Source organism: Amborella trichopoda, chromosome 3, assembly GCF_054954075.1.
Source record: "Amborella trichopoda isolate Santa Cruz 75 chromosome 3, AtrichopodaSantaCruz75HAP2 v2.0, whole genome shotgun sequence".
Taxonomy (NCBI): domain Eukaryota; kingdom Viridiplantae; phylum Streptophyta; class Magnoliopsida; order Amborellales; family Amborellaceae; genus Amborella; species Amborella trichopoda.
In genome coordinates this window covers 15,824,371-15,842,220 of record NC_142338.1, presented here as the reverse complement: position 1 = coordinate 15,842,220, position 17,850 = coordinate 15,824,371, and the positions used below count along the sequence as shown (strand labels likewise).

Here is a 17,850-nt window from a genome sequence, read left to right as displayed (position 1 = left end):
AAAATGTTAAAAAATATAGATCTCTTTTTTTTGTCAATTCCAGAAACTGGATCCATACTTGAATTTCCCTGTTTGAAATATTAGGATTGGACTCAATTTGGGTTGAAGCCCAAGACTTCAGTCCAATTCAGCCTCTTTCTTGCTTTTTTTTCCTTTTTTTTTTTTTTAATGATATGTCAACAGTGAAAATTGATGGTGGGACATTATGTTATGGCATTCACCCTAGGTACCAATGCCCCAACCCCATTCACAGTCTATTGGGTCCTCTAAAATGTATTGTGCATTTTTTTATTTCACTATCCAACCATTACATATTTGGAGCCATCTCATGGGGACCGTTACAACACCATAATAACCTTCAATCCAAATGTCTCATAACTTGTGTATCTTTATGTAAAGTTCTCTTAACGAGTAGCAACCAAATTTCCCATAAAACCACCAAGGAATTCATAGTGCTTGGCCTCAGAAAACCCCACATTGGATGCCAATTCCTCTAGTTCTCTCCCTGAAACAACTTGCAACTGCTCAATAGACTGTGTATTGCTAACCTTATCGAGAAGATTGAAGCATGTGAACCTAACATTTTGGAAGTTTATTAAAATAATCATAAGAGATGAATTATTTAACATTGTATCTATTGGCAACTATTTCAAATAAAGATCATGTAATTTTTTATGCAGCATCGACCAAAAACAACACTGGTTAGGAGGGGCAATTTGATTTAAGTAGACGGCTCCAAAAGAGCAAGAGAAATGCCAAAAAGACATGTATGGAACAAGTAAGAAGACATATGTTGACTTATAATTTGACTAAAGGAATAGATTTTGATATAGCAGAATGACGAAACAACATTCATGTAGCCGACTCCAAATAGTTGATATAAGTCTCGGATTATAAAAATGAAGATATAGGTAAAGCATTAAATTATTCATCTCTCATGAGTTATTTGATAAATTTCCCCTTAACGTTTTCAGCCAAATGCCTTTGCCTTACGTAATTTATCTCTTTACATAGTCAATTCCATAAGGGAGACAACTAAAATATTAAGAAATGAAATTTAACCATGTAAGAACCATGACGTTCAACTATGAGCTACACTTTGTATGTGTGCGTGTTTGCAATGTGGCTGTGTGTTTGCAAAGGAGCAGGTGCACACTTAGCCACACACATATAGAGAGAGCGAGAGAGAGAGAGTGTTATATCAGTAGCACGCATGTTAACAACCATACCTGTCGCAAACTCCTCAATGGAACGTTTCAAGTAGGTGTATTCATGTTTAACACCAAACTGACTTGCAATCGGAACAATGACATTGTCTATGGTCCATTCCTTATAAAACAAATTATTAAGTATCAAATTAGCAATTTTATGTTCCATTGATTAAGAAAAGATCTAAGACATGTTTAAATACTGATTAATTAAACCACCAATCCAAGGCACTACAAGATGAAAATAATGCATTTGAACTCATTTCAATTGAGTAATGAGAACTATTACTTCCAATTTGTGTTTCGAAACTTGGTCAAGTCCAATCAGCTTTGGCCAAGTTACTTGGCCATGGCCTTGTGGCGAGGCGAGTTATATTCGATACTTATGAAAAAAAAAGGTCACCGCCCCCTTATTTCATCTCCATCTCTCACTCTCTCTAAAATGGGGGTACATTATATATATATATATATATATATATATATATATATATATATAATGGGGCTGAAGTTTGCCCCCTTTGTCATGTCTCTCTAACAGGAATAGAAAGAGATCTACAAGAGAGAGATTGAAAAAGAGATCGAAGAGAGAGAGAGAGAAAGGGAGACATGTGGCCAATGCCCCCGGCCCCTCTCTCTCTCTTGGACACGAGGCCAAAGTCCCCTCCCTCTTTTTTCTACTTTTTTTTTTGCTCTTTTTCAATTTTTACAATGCTCACTACCCACTTGGACCCAATCAAGTAACTTTGCTCAGACCCAAGCCCAGTCCAACACACTGCATCCATTAATTAAAAAGAGATTAAATTACTATTTTATAGAATAAATGGAAAGAAAGAACCAATAAGAAAAATGATGAAAATAATAATAATAATAATAACGTGGCTACTTATAAATGAAAAAATTGAAGCGGTGCAAGCCTAATGTCGGGATCCCAACTCAGTGCTTGCGTGTTGGTCAGGGGAACGGCCAACAAACCTCATTTGACGCACCAGTCAACCAGCCAAACAAACCACCCGACCTTTCTGCCAGCATCATGCACCAGCTTGGAGCACCAGTTAGCATCATGCACCATCCTAGTTCACCTATGCTACTCTGAGGCTCTAAGTGTTCACTCACCGTAGTCCAGTTTTTTAACACCACTCTTATATGTGAAGGTGTGAGCCTTGGGTCGACCAGCGGGTATATATGGACAAGGCAAATGCATAACATCGGGTGTGGGTGCATGTGTCCACATATCACATGGTGGCAAAACTCAGATAGTGGGCTAAGTGAGGGACTAAGGCACCTTGGCTGGGTAGGGGCCAACTTTGAATTCAAATTCAAATTGACCGTGGGATGCTGCGACATGGGTGAAATGGCAATGACGTGGGCTGCTAAAAGTGGGGAGATGGTTGTAGAGCTTGACCGGGCTAATTAGCCCACTGGCCTCACCCCAGGACATGGCTTGAGACTGGCGGCTGACAAGGTGAGGCAGTGTAACTGCTCAAGAAGTGGGTAGCCACTGGCTAGCTTCCAAGTGCCCTTGACGAGACCATGTGCATTGGCTGGTCACCACCTGTCATGTAATTTGAATGAGTTGGTTGTAACTCGGGGCTACATATACCCCTGGCCAAGACCCTTGGTGGGGCATCTATGCTAGTATATACATTTGTAATTGTACAGCTCAATAAAGTGGGCTACGACCCTTGACCTTGTGCTTGTGAATGTGGTGTGTATGCATGTGCTAGTAATTGCTGAACACAGGAAAGATTGAACTTGTCCCTCAGTAGCCTGGCCAAGTGTTATGACCGCACGGTGCTAAGCGAAACATTTGGCCCCGTGACAATTAGTATCAGAGCCTCAGTACCACAATCATGGCCTTGACCTTGAATGACTGAATGAGTTTTGGGGATGAGGGAGATGGTGGTTTGAGTGGCTACCCAGAGGAGAGAGCCCATGATCTTAGCTCCTGATGCGATGGGCTGGTGGCTACACATGAGGAGCACATTAGTAATTGGGGAGCCCAGCTGGGGACCTGGAAGCTGATGTTGCCTCCCTGACTGATGTTTTCAAGAAAAACCTCAAGACCCTAACTAAGGAGCTCAGCCAAGTCAGAAGGGTCCTGAGCAACTCTGTTAGTGTGCTTCAACAGCCACGAGTCAAGGTGTCTGAGCTAAAGCCTTTTGATGGAGCTAGAAGTGCAAAGAAGCAAAAGAACTCCCCAAGGGACATGGAGCAGTACTTTACTACTACCCAGGCTAGGGTAAAAGACACAGTGATAGTGACCATAATGTACCTTACCAGAGACACAAATCTCTGTTGGAGGACTCGCAAGATGGACAGGTCGAGGCCTCCTGTTATAGGTTGGGAGGACCTCAAGCGGGAGCTTAAGGAGCAGTTCCTGCCAAGGGACGCAGCTTAGACGGCCAGAGAGGCCCTAGGAAAACTCAAGCACACTACCACTGTGCGCGAATATGTCAAGCAACTTTTTAGCTTGATGCTTGAAAGACCTCCTAGCAGCCGTGGCTAGCTACAGAGTCCCTAGTGGACTATAAGTTGAATGCCTCATCCAAGGGATCTTGACAAGGCAAATGTAGAGGAAAAGAAAAGAAAGTAATGGGGACCCCAAACGGCAAACAGGTAGACAACCTAAGCGGCACTGTTTTGGCAAACTAGGTACCAAGGACGTCTCCTGGTGTTTCATCTACAAAGGCCTCAATAGAGCCAAGGACTGCCCCTAAAAGCAGACATGCAGTTCAGGTGGTGGATGAAGGCGAAGCAGAAGTCGTGAGAGCCACACCCTTTTAATTTCATGGAAATGCAATACAAAATGTAGGCAAGGAGGGTGGTGGCCTGGTGTATGTCAGGATCACCTTAAATGGGAAGGATTTGAGAGTGATAATGGACACTAGTGCCACCCATAACTTTGTGGCCGACCGAGCGATATTGTGGCTAGGCCTCAGGCTAGCTAGCTAGGGACGCTAGTAGGATGAAAATAGTTAATTCTACACCCAGTCAGTTGTGGGGAGGGTTCATGATGTCTTTGTAACGATGGGAACCTGGAGTGGGCGAATTTCACTCCTGGCAGGGGTTTCAGATGATTTCGAGGTCATCTTCGGCCTTGAGACTTTGGTGATGGCGAGGGCTGCAGTGGTGCCACACTTGGGTGTGGTGACCATCTTTGATGAGTCGTGCCCACATATGGTTCCAATTGAGCACAAAGGAAAAGGCAAAATGCTGTTTACCCTACAACTGAAGACAAGGCTGCAACAGGGTCAGGCTACGCACTTGGCCACCCTAGTGCTCAGTGAATCCAAAGGTGTCTCAGTGCCCCTTGTGGTCGGGGAGTTGCTGAAAAAGTATGTTGGTGTGGTACCCCCCGAACTCCCAAATTCCCTCCCTCCACGAAGAGAGGTGGACCACTAGATCGATCTCGAGGCAGGCGCTCGACCACTAGCTCATGCCCCATATCAAATGGCTCCCTTGGAGGTGGCTGAATAACGTAAGCAGCTAGACGAGCTAATAGATTCTTGGATGATCCAACCATCCAAGTCTCCATTCGGTGCCTCAGTTTTTTTCTAAAAGAAGCAAGATGGATCCATGCAGACATGCATGGACTATCACAAACTGAACAAGCTGACGGTGAAGAAACCGCTGCCCACTGCCCCTCATTAGTGACCTCTTTGACGGGGTGGCTAAGGCACGGTGTTCAATAAACAAGACCGTGCTTAGGCTACTGGCAAGTTTGGATAGCAAAGATGAAGAGAAGATAGCTTGTGTAACCCGTTATGGATCGTTTGAATTTCTTGTAATGCCATTTGGGCTTACTAATGCCCTCACAACTTTCAGTCAGTTAATAAATGATGTGCTTAGTGAGTATATTGATGTCTTTGTAGTTGTGTACCTAGATGATATTGTAGCGTATAGCCAGAACCTTGATGATGTTCAACATTGGAGGCTGGTGTTAGAGAATTTGAGAGTGAGTTAATCGTATTTAAAGCTAGAAAAATGTCTATTAGCTAAAGAGGAATCATGCTTCTTGGGCATAGAGTGGGTAACAGAGTGATCAAAATAAATGATCAAAAGATGTGTGCTATCTTAGATTGGCCGCAGCATAAGAACGTCCGTGAGCTACGGTCCTTTCTTGGGCTACCTAACTATTGCTGGCGATTATTGAGGGCTTCTCAAAGAAGATTATGCCTTGACTAGACTTCCCAAGAATAAGGTCAAGTGGGACTGGATGGATGACTGTGAGGCCTTTCAGAAGTTAAGAGGGTAGGCACTAGCAAACCAGTGCTACGCCTTCCTGACTTTGTTCAAAGTACATACCAATGCATTAAGCCAAGAGATTGGGAGAGTCCTGATGCAAGATGCGCACCCAATTGCCTTTGAGAGCCGAAAGCTCAATGAGACCAAGCAGATACACTCGGTCCATGAGAAAGAAATGATGGTAGTAGTATATTGCTTGCGCATGGAGGCATTACTTGTTGAAAAGTAAGTTTTTGGTCTGCACAAACAATGAGGCCACAAGCTACTTCACTACATAGAAGAATTTCTAGCAAAATTTGACTTTTCCTCGGAATATAAACTAGGAAAAGCCAATGTTGTAGTTGATGCCCTAAGAAGGAAGGCTTATCATCTAGTTTTGGTTGCAGCCATGGTTCGAGTAGAAGGAGGACTACTCCGGGGGATTTGTGAGGAGACTTCAAATGATCTATTAACCCAAAAGCTAGTGCAAAATGTCCAGGAGAGACACACCTAGCACATTCGGCTAGAGGGTGGCGTCTTCAATGCCAAAGGCCGGTGTGTATGTGCTTCATGGAGGTGATCTCAAAAAAGAGCTGTTGATGGCATGCCATGATGCACCAGTAGCGGGCCACCTTGGTAAAGAAAGGACCCTAGCTCTCTTGTCCAGGAACTTCTATTGGCCTCGTATGGAGTAGAAGGTAGAACTCTATTTCCATACCTGCTTGGTGTGTCAGTAGGAAGACGGATCAACAAAAGCGGGTCGGGTTGCTCGAGCCCCTTCTTATCCCTGATTGCCCATGGGGAGCCTACCGGAGGACTTCAATGGCAGCTAGACTAGGAGGATGGAATGACCTAGATCATGGTCATGGTTTATCGATTCTCCAAGTATGGAACTTTGACCATGGCTCCTGATCACTGCACTTTAGAGGCAGCAGTGCAGTTGTTCTTGACCCACATAGTGAAGATGTGTTGGACTTTTGTAGCCATTTAAAGGCCTTATGAGAGCTTGTAAGCAATTTTGTTATAGTGGAACAAAGAACTCCAGTGGGAGTGTGGTCCAAAGGGACCGAGATTGGCAATATTGTTTCCAAGACTTAGACTAGGCTTAACGAGCTAGGCCAGTCGAGTACCAAAACCCTACATACCTGGGTATAGAGTCCAACTGAGAAGGGTTAGCAAGGTTATCCCTTGATGAGGTCGGAGTTGTCCAGGGTAGTGAGCCAGGGACTAAGTGACCCTTGTGTGTGATTGGTGGGCTTAAAGGGACGAGGGCCAAGCCTTGTCTTGTACCATCACACTCATGTACACATGATAGCCATATCGGGAAACAAAGCACCATTGAGGGTGATGCGTGTACATGTGCGAGGGATTACCCTCATATGCACCAAATGCAACATGTGTGTACATGTATGCGTGACTTAGGACTTGTCCCAGGGGAGATCCGGTAATCCATATAATAGGATTATGTCTTCTCACCTATTGGCTGACTGTGGTAGCCGAATCATGAACCCCTATGATGGACTATGGGGTCATGGGAAGTACTGAGTCAGTTTGAGAAAGTGGTTGCAGTTCATGGTCTCTTGTAGAAGATGGAATGCTTCATAAATTTTGTTATTTCCTCAACATAGTTGGATCCAAATCCCGTCGAATTAATTTAGTTAAATGATTTTTAGATGAATAAACTTAATTTTAAGAAATTTTTGGATTTTTTGGTTTCAAAATAGATTTATAAATACGGTAAAACTCATTTTTTAGTTTTTAATTATTAAGAGAGAATAAATGATTTCTAAAAATCATTGTCACAATTTTAAAATTATAATACACATGGGAGCCTATTGCACTCCATGGGCCCCACTAAAATAATCGCATGAGGGGAGGTGTGTGGGGCCCACTTGGGGCTCCATGACAAGCACGCCCCAAATAATGCTATTCCTTTCCTATCTTGTGGCATGCAAACTCAGTCACTTATTCAGTTTAAAATAAAAGGGAAGGTTTTGCAATTAAAAGATATTTGACTTTTCAAAGAAGCATGTGTAAGAGAAAATATGGCAATTAAAGGAAAAGGAAATATATTTTTCCATAAATTGAATATTTGATGAGATTAAGTTAAGGAAGCCAAGGATAGGGTTTTAGCACATTCTTTTAGATCATGATGGCTGCTCTAAGGATTGTAAGGTTAAAATCTCTCACGCAACAGGTATCCTATAACTAATGGTCTGGATTTATTCTCCATAAGGATGGCTAGCCTTAGAAACCATATCCCTAAACATGAGCCTATAAATAGTCTCAATGGGGGATCATTCTCTACACCCTAAGTTACAATTTCTCTCTCCCTCACAAAGGAGGCACGCCTCCCTCTCCCTTTTATCTCTCTCATCTCTCTAGCCTCCGTAAGAGTTAGAAAATTATTGTGCAAGAAAGAAAATAGGCCACGCCCCAGTCTTGTAAACCTAAGAGTAGCCATGCCCCTCACAAGAGCTTGAGTCCTATTTGTGTTCCACAATGCTCTCTATGATTGAAAGGTTCCTAGTCTAGGCTTCCCATACCTATAAGATCTGAGATAGACTCTAATCTTGAGCACCAATAGAGGAGACCCAGAGTGGGGTGTATCAAGTCCAGTTCAGGTAATCTTCTAACAACTTATTTTACGTTATGCAGTTTGGGTTTCTTGTTCCCTATTGAGTCTTATGTAATTTTGGTCATTGAAATAAAAGACTTTTATTTAGTGGAAGCAAGTAAGAACCGTATTGGTATTCATATTTGTTGATTTTGAGTTTATTTTGTATTATTTGGACCTTTGTAAGTGTTCTAACCAATAGAAAAGAGAAAAATTAAAAATCGCATATACCGTGCTAGTCAACCGTCTCCAACTTTCAAGATGTGGGGTGTCCTTGAAGACATTGTGAGTGACCGGGGTGCTCCGCTCATTGGGAGATTTTAGGGACACTTATTTGAGTGGATGGGAACAAAACTAAACTTCTCCATCAGCAGTCATCCTTAAATAGATGGCTAGGCCTAGAGTGTGAATGTTGTGTTGGGGGAGTACTTGAGGCACTATGTGATGGTAATAGACCAGCACAATTAGGTCAGTCTGGCTCAATTCTACTATAATCTGCATAGCAGTTCGTTGACTAGGAAGAATCCATTCAAGTTGGCTATTAGTCGATAGCCCTTGGCAATACATGATGTGGCTTTGCAACAAGGGTAGGCCCTTGTGACGAACAGCTTGCATAGGTCAATGAGTGCCTTGACCAAGTAGTCAAGCAGACGAAGAAATATGGGGACCAAGGTTGGAGGCACCTTGAGTCAGAAGTAGGTGACTAAGCCATTCTCAAACTCACCCCATAGATAAAGAAGAAAATTAGTGCAAAAACTACAGATCGTGGGCTAAACTAGAGGGATGATGGCCCCTTCAAGGTGATCAGGCTCATAGGCAAGCTGGCCCATTGGTTAGCCCTACTAACCGGATCAAGGTGCATCCAATGCTCCACGTGAGCTTTTTGAAGCCCTATCACAAAGATGATGATCCAAATAGGGTTCAAGCAGTACAAGCTCCACCAAATGTGAGGACCAAATTCGAGCACAAGGTGGAGGCTATATTGGCTCGATAGTTTTTCGGCCAAAGCATGAAGAATCAGACAGTGGAATTCCTGGTCAAGTGGAAGGACTGGCCTGAGGACGAAAAAGGGAGAAGGATGCGACCCTTTGGAATATGAGGAGCTAGTCCAAGATTCTTAGCTAGACCCCCAATGAGGACGTCAGGAACTATTGGTTGGAGGCTTGTCAAGACCCCAACTCAATGCATGCATGTTGGTCAAGGGAATGGCCAACAAACCTCCCTTGACGCACCACTCAATTGGCAAGACGAACTACCAAACCCTTCTGCTAGCATTACGTCCCAGCCTGGTGCACCAGCTAACCTCACGCACCATCCTGGTGAACCAATGCTACTTTGAGGCTATTAGTGTTCACTCACAGTGGTGTAGTTTTTTAATACTACACTCCTACATGGGAGGGATGTGTGAGCCTTGGGTTGAAGGGTGGGTAGTGCAGACAAGGCATGTGCGCATCATGGCACTTGGGTGCATAAGCCTGCACACCAAATAATGGCACAACTCGGTGGCAGGCTAAACGAGGGACTAAGGCACCTGGGTTAGGTAAGCGCAAACTAATTCAAATGCGAATTGACCGTGGGATGCTGCGACGTGGGTGCAATGGCCATGAGGTGGGCCGCGAAAAGTGGGAAGATGGTTACGAAACTTGACCGTAATTGACCTATGCAGTAAATCATCTCAAAGGATTATTTATGGCGTTCAGTCATTTCTTCAACATATTCATTTCTTAAAAGAAAGGAGGATTTCTAGCAACTTGTGAAATGTCAGTTGCCTTTTTGTTTGTCGTCAAAACAGAACGCCGAGGTTCTTGGTCCAACCGATTGAACTATATGGTCCAATCATGTTTCCAAAGGATGGCTCTATACCATGCACAATTTGTAAAGGGCACTTTTGCCCATTAACATCTTTTCGCTCTAGCATATACTTGACTGTTTTTTACTTTCCAGTTTCTCTTCTAAGGACGTGCCTTATTAATATAATAGCCAACACATCAATGGCACAAACGGTAAACCAGAACTACATGCAATAGAAAGTTAACTCCATGGAAATGAGTTACCCAAAGATCGAGACCCAACACACCTCCCTAGGCCACATAATCTACTATGGGAATGACTTCCCTACCAACATGACTACCAGATATCCCTTATGACATGGTAAGATCGATAATCTTAACCTTTAGATTCCCAATCTTCATAGGTGAGCTCTCTCCCATTGGTTACAGCCAATGTTTGAAACCTAGGATTGGCAGGGCAGATCAGCAGTTCAAGAAATTGGTTCGGATTGGTGGATCAGTCAGTTTGGGCTTATCCAAACTCAAAAACAATTTCAATTTTTTAATATTTTCTTATAAAATATTTTTGAGTTCCAAGAAACAATGAAGGTGTTGTATTATAGATTTTCATAATTTTGTAAAAATATGTGAATACTAAGAGGTCATTTCCTGTTTGAGTGTTTGTTGACCATTACATTCGTGATAGAAATGGAGCATACAATTATCATGAATATGAAGAAAATAGAGCATACCATTATGAAGATATGACTTAATACCAAAGTGAACGACGATGTTCTTCTTCTTTATCATGTTGTATCCACTCATTGAATTGTTCAGACAAATCATTGAGCCAGTTGATATATGAGTTTGAAGGTTTGAACTCATTAATATTTGGCTGACTATATTTGCCTTAGCGGTTTAGGAACGAATTAGATAGAGCGAATAGCTCTCCTTCCCCTAAATCCCCAAGGCTGGTGCACCCCTAACACTCGCCTGCATCTTCTTGGTGTTGAGGCTCGGGCTGCATATATCTTGGTGGGACTAGAGGTCCCTCAGAATCATCTTCTCTCTTATCTCCCCCCCCCCCCCCAAGCAACGAAAATCTCCTCCCCCCTCTTCTTCAACAGGTACATGACCGTCTAGATATCATGCAGATTGCTAAATACTAGCAGGTCACCTCCTTGTCCTTGCTCGTCCACACCTTCTTCGTCATCTTCCTCATCAATTGCCTTAAAGAATGCTCTTTTACATAGCACTAACTCCTCTTCCACCACACACTAATCGACAGTATGTGCTAAGAATATTGCTTCTAGGTTTATTAGGTTGTTTCCTCCTTATTTGCCACTCTTGGAGGTTCAAATTGTAATATACATATACGAGCTTTTGAAGCATCTGTGAAGTTAGTTGTTTCCTATAGGAGTGTATAACCACTGGAACGTACTCTAGTTTCACTCACACCATGTAGTTGAGCATGTCTAAGAAAGTATCTTGGTTGCTATCTTCCTCAAATGACATGTATTTCCCACCACTCAGCTGTTCAAATATACAGGAAGCCTTATAAGAAAGTTGAAAATATGTCATCATGGGAAGCTTATGAAAGAATGCATAACCAATCTAGTTGAACCCCTTGCCAGAAGACCTAGCAAATCTAGTTTCTTACAAGCCTTCTGCATCTTTATACATAGAAATTCGAGACAAAGATCATGTTTTAGAGCTTTAATGAGACATCACAAATACAATAAGTTTATGAAATTCGTACAAAAAAGGTTAATCTTACCTCCCCAAATGCCTGTATTTAGCTCCTATGGTTTCTCTCTGATCTTTTAATAATGTATTTCACCTCTCAATGACCTTTGGGAATAACAAGTGTCAAATAGAAATATTTGGGGTGAAAGCATAAACCTAAACAATACAAAGATACAGAAACCATTTACCCTCAAAGTGATAAAACATTTAAATATTTAAATTTCTAAATGTATAAATAAGTATTTACCTGCATAATGAATTGGTTTGCTCAACTATTCGTTCCACATTCTCTCAACGATCTCCACCACTTCATTTGCAAAACTATACTTCTATTAAATAGCTGCCTCTACCCTCTTGATCCCTTCGTAGACGAGCCCCATGTGGTTTTCTATCAAGATCCACCAATTTTGACAATGTCACTTTAAAAGCTATGACCTCAGTGACGTTGGCACACCTTACTAGAACCTCTTATCAATGACTACGCTGTCCACTTTTAATCTGTCACAGGACCTTGATAGGCAGTCTTTCGCCCACTCTTTAGAGGTGAACAACCTCCTCAATGCAGCTTGCGGTAATAGAAAAGAGTCCATGGCTAAGTAGTCTCTTGCAAAGCAAGTAATGGGGGGTCTGATTAGCTCCTTATTCTCAGTGTGTTCTCTCTTCAAGTGTTGGATTATAGATAAATTTTGACATTGAACTCACCCGACTTAGAACCTCCTTCGCAATCTTGATCTCGCCTTTTTCCTCCAACATGAGATCAATATTGTGAGTAGTACACATGGTCCACACCAGATATTTCATTTTGAGCATCAACTTCAATCCCGAAGAAATACTTGCCCTGACATTATTAGTGACAATCTAGACTACATACTTCTCTCCCACACCCGACTAATTGATCATTAATTCTAACAGGAAATTCACTTCTTGAGCCCTGTGACCTCTGGTTGGAGATGAAGGCCGTCCCAAATGGGCAATAAACCAGACAATTTAAATAATCTTTTTGGTTGAGTTTGTCCCTCTAACTTCACTCATGATGGTGATGCTTTTTCTCAGCCGAAACCCCTTAAAGACCTTAAGGAATTTTCAAACATCCTCCACCTCCTCATCAAGATTGGTGCACTGAGCTCCTATGACGTGGGGGACTTCACCCCAGAGACCTCTTATTAAATGGAAACAGTTGTTGGCATGTAATACTAATTGTTGGATACATTGAAGAGGACCTCTTGAGCACAAAAACTAGTATTACATGCCAACAACTGTTTCCATTTAATAAGAGGTCTCTGGGGTGAAGTCCCCCACGTCATAGGAGCTCAGTGCACCAATCTTGATGAGGAGGTGGAGGATGTTTGAAAATTCCTTAAGGTCTTTAAGGGGTTTCGGCCGAGAAAAAGCATCACCATCATGAGTGAAGTTAGAGGGACTAACTCAACCAAAAAGATTATTTAAAGTGAAGAGAGGCTATTTTAGAGAAAGAAAACCCAAAAAAAAAAAAAATCTACTAGGCCGCCCAGGTTCTGGGCGCTGGGCGCCTGGAGCCCCCCGGCTGCCTAGCGCTTTTTAAAACACTGCTGGCTACGATGACAACCACGCAAAAGCTCTGATCACAAAGGGGCTCTTCACTTCAGGGATTTTGGTATACATGGCTTTGGTTGATGGTTGATTTAATAGCTGTGGATTTCTTTCAAAACAAGAGCATCACCTCTTCCTCCATTATGAAAAAAGCCTCATATATTGCCCTGGTCTAAGGATCTGCAACCATGTCATTACTTACAATTTGGGCTTGAAACTCAATAAACACCCCTGGTTCTAAGTTCTTAGGAACCTTGAGGTTGAGGTGAGGGTCTAACTTGAGTCAATACGGTCAACTACACAAAAGTCTCAATGAACTATTAAAGCTATCAGTGTGATTGATAAGTTTCAAAACTCCATTGTAAATTGGTTCACAAATTGCACTAAAAAAGCTTATAGAAGTTTGAGTTTTACAGTGACCAAATTAAATAGCAATAATGTTCAACTGTTGATACTTGAGAGAGTAGTGCACAAGACTACAAGTTCTAATTCGATGATTTAGTTTTGAATGTTGACAAATGAAAGATTGGAGAGTAGAGAGCTGTCTTGAAACCTTTTGAGAGAGAGGAGAGGAGAGAGACGTTACAGAATTCCTACGTGCCTTTTAAGAGAGAGAGAGCAAAATGTTACTTGAGAGTTCCCGCTGTCTTTTGGGGGAGAGAAGTTAGAGAGAGAGACTGTATGTGATATTTAGATAGGAGGGAAATGCGTGCCATTTCCTATTTTGTTTGGGTCAAGAATGTGGGGTCAAACGGGTTTATTTAGGTCTAAGAGGTTGGAAGATACAAAAGATTAAAACTCTATGCCACCAGAAAAGTTTTAAAACCTTGAATCTCTTGAGAAATGATTTTTCAAAACAGGGTGTATTGAGATATTTTTCCTTATATATATTGGTTGTGATGTTCATCTGTTGCCACCTGAGCATGGAGAGGAATTGGTTTGTGCAACTTGAGCCATAGGCTGAGCAAGTCTACTGCATGCTTCTCGATTGGTCTTCATGACACTAGCACTCCTAGACAAGCCAGGAGTAGTTTCTTCTACATATGATGCATGGGACAAGGTAGCCGCTGACAACCCCTCTGTCGCACTAGAACAGCCACCAGGTGCCCCAACGCTTCCATGCATACCCAAACTGGGGCCCGCGTACATACTTGTGCCCATGCCAAACCCAATATAAAACCCATGCCATTGTCCCAACGGTGCATTTCCTCCAAGTTTTCTCTCAATATAATCTCCATTTGAGGTTGAATTGCTCATCTACTTACATCCTACTGGATGGCGTATATAGACTAGTGATTTCCTCATCCATCCATCGTTTGGCTACCTTCCGACCCTTGTTGGCGTCAAGAAGAGTTGTCATCTACTTCCTCATATTCTGGGGAACATTAGGACATGCAGCAGCCTCATCGTTAATCCCTACCAAGTATCCCACTATTAATCAGTATGTGATAGTAGTTACATTTAATTGTCCTTTTTGTTGGGATCCTTCTTGATCCCATCCTATAATGCAATGTCTTCTTTAGGTTGGGACATGGTGAAAGTTGAAACTACTAAAAATATTAGAGGCAATGACTCAAAAAGCGGACCGCCCAGTGCCCAAACAATCTGAAAAGCCTAGGCGCATTGCCCAAGCCGAGGCGGCCAATCTGGGCAGTTGATCCCTGGGCGGTCGCCCAAGGCCTGCGCCCTGCCAAGAGGGAGAAATTGATTTTGGTAGGGGCAATTTTGATCATTTCTTTTTTTTTAAGGCCAAAATTTAGTGTTTTAGGTTCATTTGAACCCTAAAACTTGTTGGAGCCGATTTTAGAGAGAGAAAGCCCCCAAAAATCTAGTTTTTGGTGAATTTTTTAGGATCGAATAGTTTCTCAAAGTTAACAAAAATTGATCAAGACATCACCCATTGATATTAGATTTATGTTTTGATGTTATGCAAAGTTATTAGGGGTTTTTAAGAAGATTTTGAGTATTTAAAAGCATCTTTGAGGTAGAAGTTTCAAGATTGAACAATCAAACTCAAAGTCAGTGATTTTTTTTATCGCTTTAGTAATTTGCATTATTTTTTAGATGTCTTCGTCAAGATGTAATAAGAGTGGTAATCCTGGTTGGAAATATGGCTATAACCCAAATCCTAATGATAAAAATTGCATAAGATACAAGTTTTGTGAAAAAGATACAAAATGGGACATAAACCAGTTCAAGAAACATCTTGCCGATATCAGGGGGGATGTTGCCGCATGTAAAAAGACTCCTGATGTTGTTAAAGAGGAAATAAACAATTTTTTGAACATGGTGAAAATGAAAAACTATGAGATATTTGCCTCTATAGCAGAGATTAGGTTTGAGGTTCAGGTCAATTTTGATGATGATGATAGAGATGAGGAAAGGGAGAGATGTCAATAGATTGAGCAATCCTTTATTAAGGGAAAGGGGAAGGGAGTGGTAATTGCTTCTGGTTCTAGGACTAAGAAGCCTCGGGTTAGACGCCCTATGGATAGTTTTTTACCTCGGCCTGACCTTGAAGTTACAGGAGAGAACAAAAAAGCAAACTACCATTGAAAATAGAATCAAGAAGGAAGAGAGATACAACTACGTATTATCTTGCTACATGGTTTTATGAGACAGGCATTCCTTTCAATACCGCTTACTTAAACAGCTTCTATGCTGCGATAGAGGCAATTGGCCAATTTAGCCCTGGGATAAAACCACCAACCCCATATGAGCTTTTAGAGCCTTTTTTAAAAAAGGCAGTGAGTGCCACGAAAGAAGCTGTAGAACTTAAGAAGGATGCATGGGCTTAGTATGGGATTTCTATTATGACTGATGCTTGGAGTGATAGGAAGAGAAGAAGTCAGATGAATTTGCTTGTGAATTGTCCTGCAGGGCCTGTCTATTTGAGATCTATTGATGCCTCTGATCATATCCATGACGCCCATTACATATTTCAAGTGATAGAGAAGGGAATCAAGGAGGTTGGGGAGACAGACAATGCTGCTTCGAATGTTGTTGCATCTAATTTGTTGCGCATAGCTTATCCTAAAATCTTTTGAACACCATGTGCAGCACATTGTATAGACCTCATGCTTGAGGCTCTTGGCAGTTAGTTACAAATTTCATTTATAGCCACCATCTCACCCTCAGCATGATACATACGTTTACAAAAAAGAAAGAGATTGTGAGGCCTGGGGTCACGAGATTTGCGACCTGGTACTTATGCCTAGATAGCATACATTCGAGGAGAGTGCAGTTGAGGCAAATGTTTATCTCGGATGAGTGGAGAGCATGCAAGTGGTCTAAGAATCAGGTTGGGAAGAAGGTGAGAGGTATTATACTTTCTAAGGCTTTTTGAAGAGGGGTGAAGGGCGCTCTCAAGGTATTTTTTCCTCTTGTCAAAGTCCTTCGCATGGTTGATAGTGACAAGCTTTCTATAGGCTACATATATGATGTTATGGAGAAATACAAAAGAGAGATAGTCTTAAATTTCAATGATGAAGAAACCCGTTACAAGCCTATTTGGGAGATTATTGATGAGAAGTGGGATAGGCAGCTACATCGACCATCTGGTTATTATTTGAACCCAGCTATTTTTTATATTGACAAGGATAGACAAACAAATGACACAATTATCAATGGATTTAATGAGTTTGTAGAAGTGCTAGTCCTTGATCCTGATATGTAAGATATTATATGTGCTGAAGAGCTGATAAATTACAAGTGCTCATTAAAGTCTTTTGGAAGTCCAATGGCGATGAGGCAAACGGCCAAAATTGATCCAGGTATTAATAATATTCTTAAGTTCATCAAGTTCAAGTAATCAAGTAATTCTATTATTTAATTATGATTTTATTCTACATCTTTGCAGCCTATTGGTGGACCCAACATGGGTTTAGTTCTCCAAATTTACAAAAGTTGGTCATTCGGATCTTAAACCTACCCACTCCTTTATCCGGTTGTGAGCGCAATTGGAGTACTTTTGAAGGGGTCAGGCTGTAACGGTAATTTGTATAATTTTTTAATACTACATGAACCATAGATATTAGATTATAATTAATTTCATTTGATTTTGTTAGATTCATACAAAGAAAAGGAACATGCTTGAATCAAAGAGGCTCAATGACCTAGTCAATGTCAAGTACAATCGATTCTTGAAGGACAAGTTTGCTAAGAGAGATAAGAGAGACCCCATCAGATCAAAAAATATGGACCATGCTATGGAGTGGTTAGTTGATGATGAGGTCGAGGGGCATGAAGGATTGACATGGGACGTGGTCATGGATGCTTCAGGGACATCAGCTGACCCTCCTTGGACCACTAAATCGTCTGCACAGAGAACAAGGATGGAGGAAGAGGAGGAAGAAGAGGTTGATTCAGAAGAGACGAAGGAGGACGAGGACGACCAATATGTCGAGGAGGGTGATGACTCCGTCGACTCTAATGAATAAAATGCCAATGCAGCTGACCCAAGATTTTCTAATGATGACGGAATGATGAATGTTGATTGTTGAATAATTATTAAACTTTGAAGTTTGAACTTTGATTGAAATATTGTGTATTAAACTATTGAATATTCTTTTGAGTATTCAAGTATTACTTTCATAGTTTCATAATTCAATTTTGTTTTCTTCCTCATGGTGGTGTACTGCAGTATTGGTACGATACTATTTGATAACTTGGTTTGATGATTTGGTTAGTTGTAAAGTTCTAATTGGAAATGGAGTAT

At 41.5% G+C, this 17,850-nt stretch overlaps 1 protein-coding gene across 12 annotated transcripts in view; it reads right to left on the bottom strand.

Annotated features, from left to right (window-relative positions):
• Positions 1-257: 257 nt before the first annotated feature.
• LOC105420370 (2-phytyl-1,4-beta-naphthoquinone methyltransferase, chloroplastic-like) overlaps positions 258-17,850 on the bottom strand; it is a 29,683-nt gene continuing 12,090 nt past the window's right edge. For 4 of the 12 annotated variants that reach the window (XM_088860213.1, XM_088860212.1, XM_088860211.1 and 1 more), the window contains exon 4: positions 258-576. In XM_088860213.1, the coding sequence (XP_088716339.1) occupies positions 405-576 (172 nt within the window). In that variant the 3' untranslated portion in view covers positions 258-404. Of the gene's footprint in view, positions 577-1,229; positions 1,330-1,970; positions 2,761-10,435; positions 11,352-17,850 lie in introns of those variants that run through there. The other 8 variants (XM_020665152.2, XM_020665151.2, XM_088860216.1 and 5 more) reach the window with 7 other exon arrangements.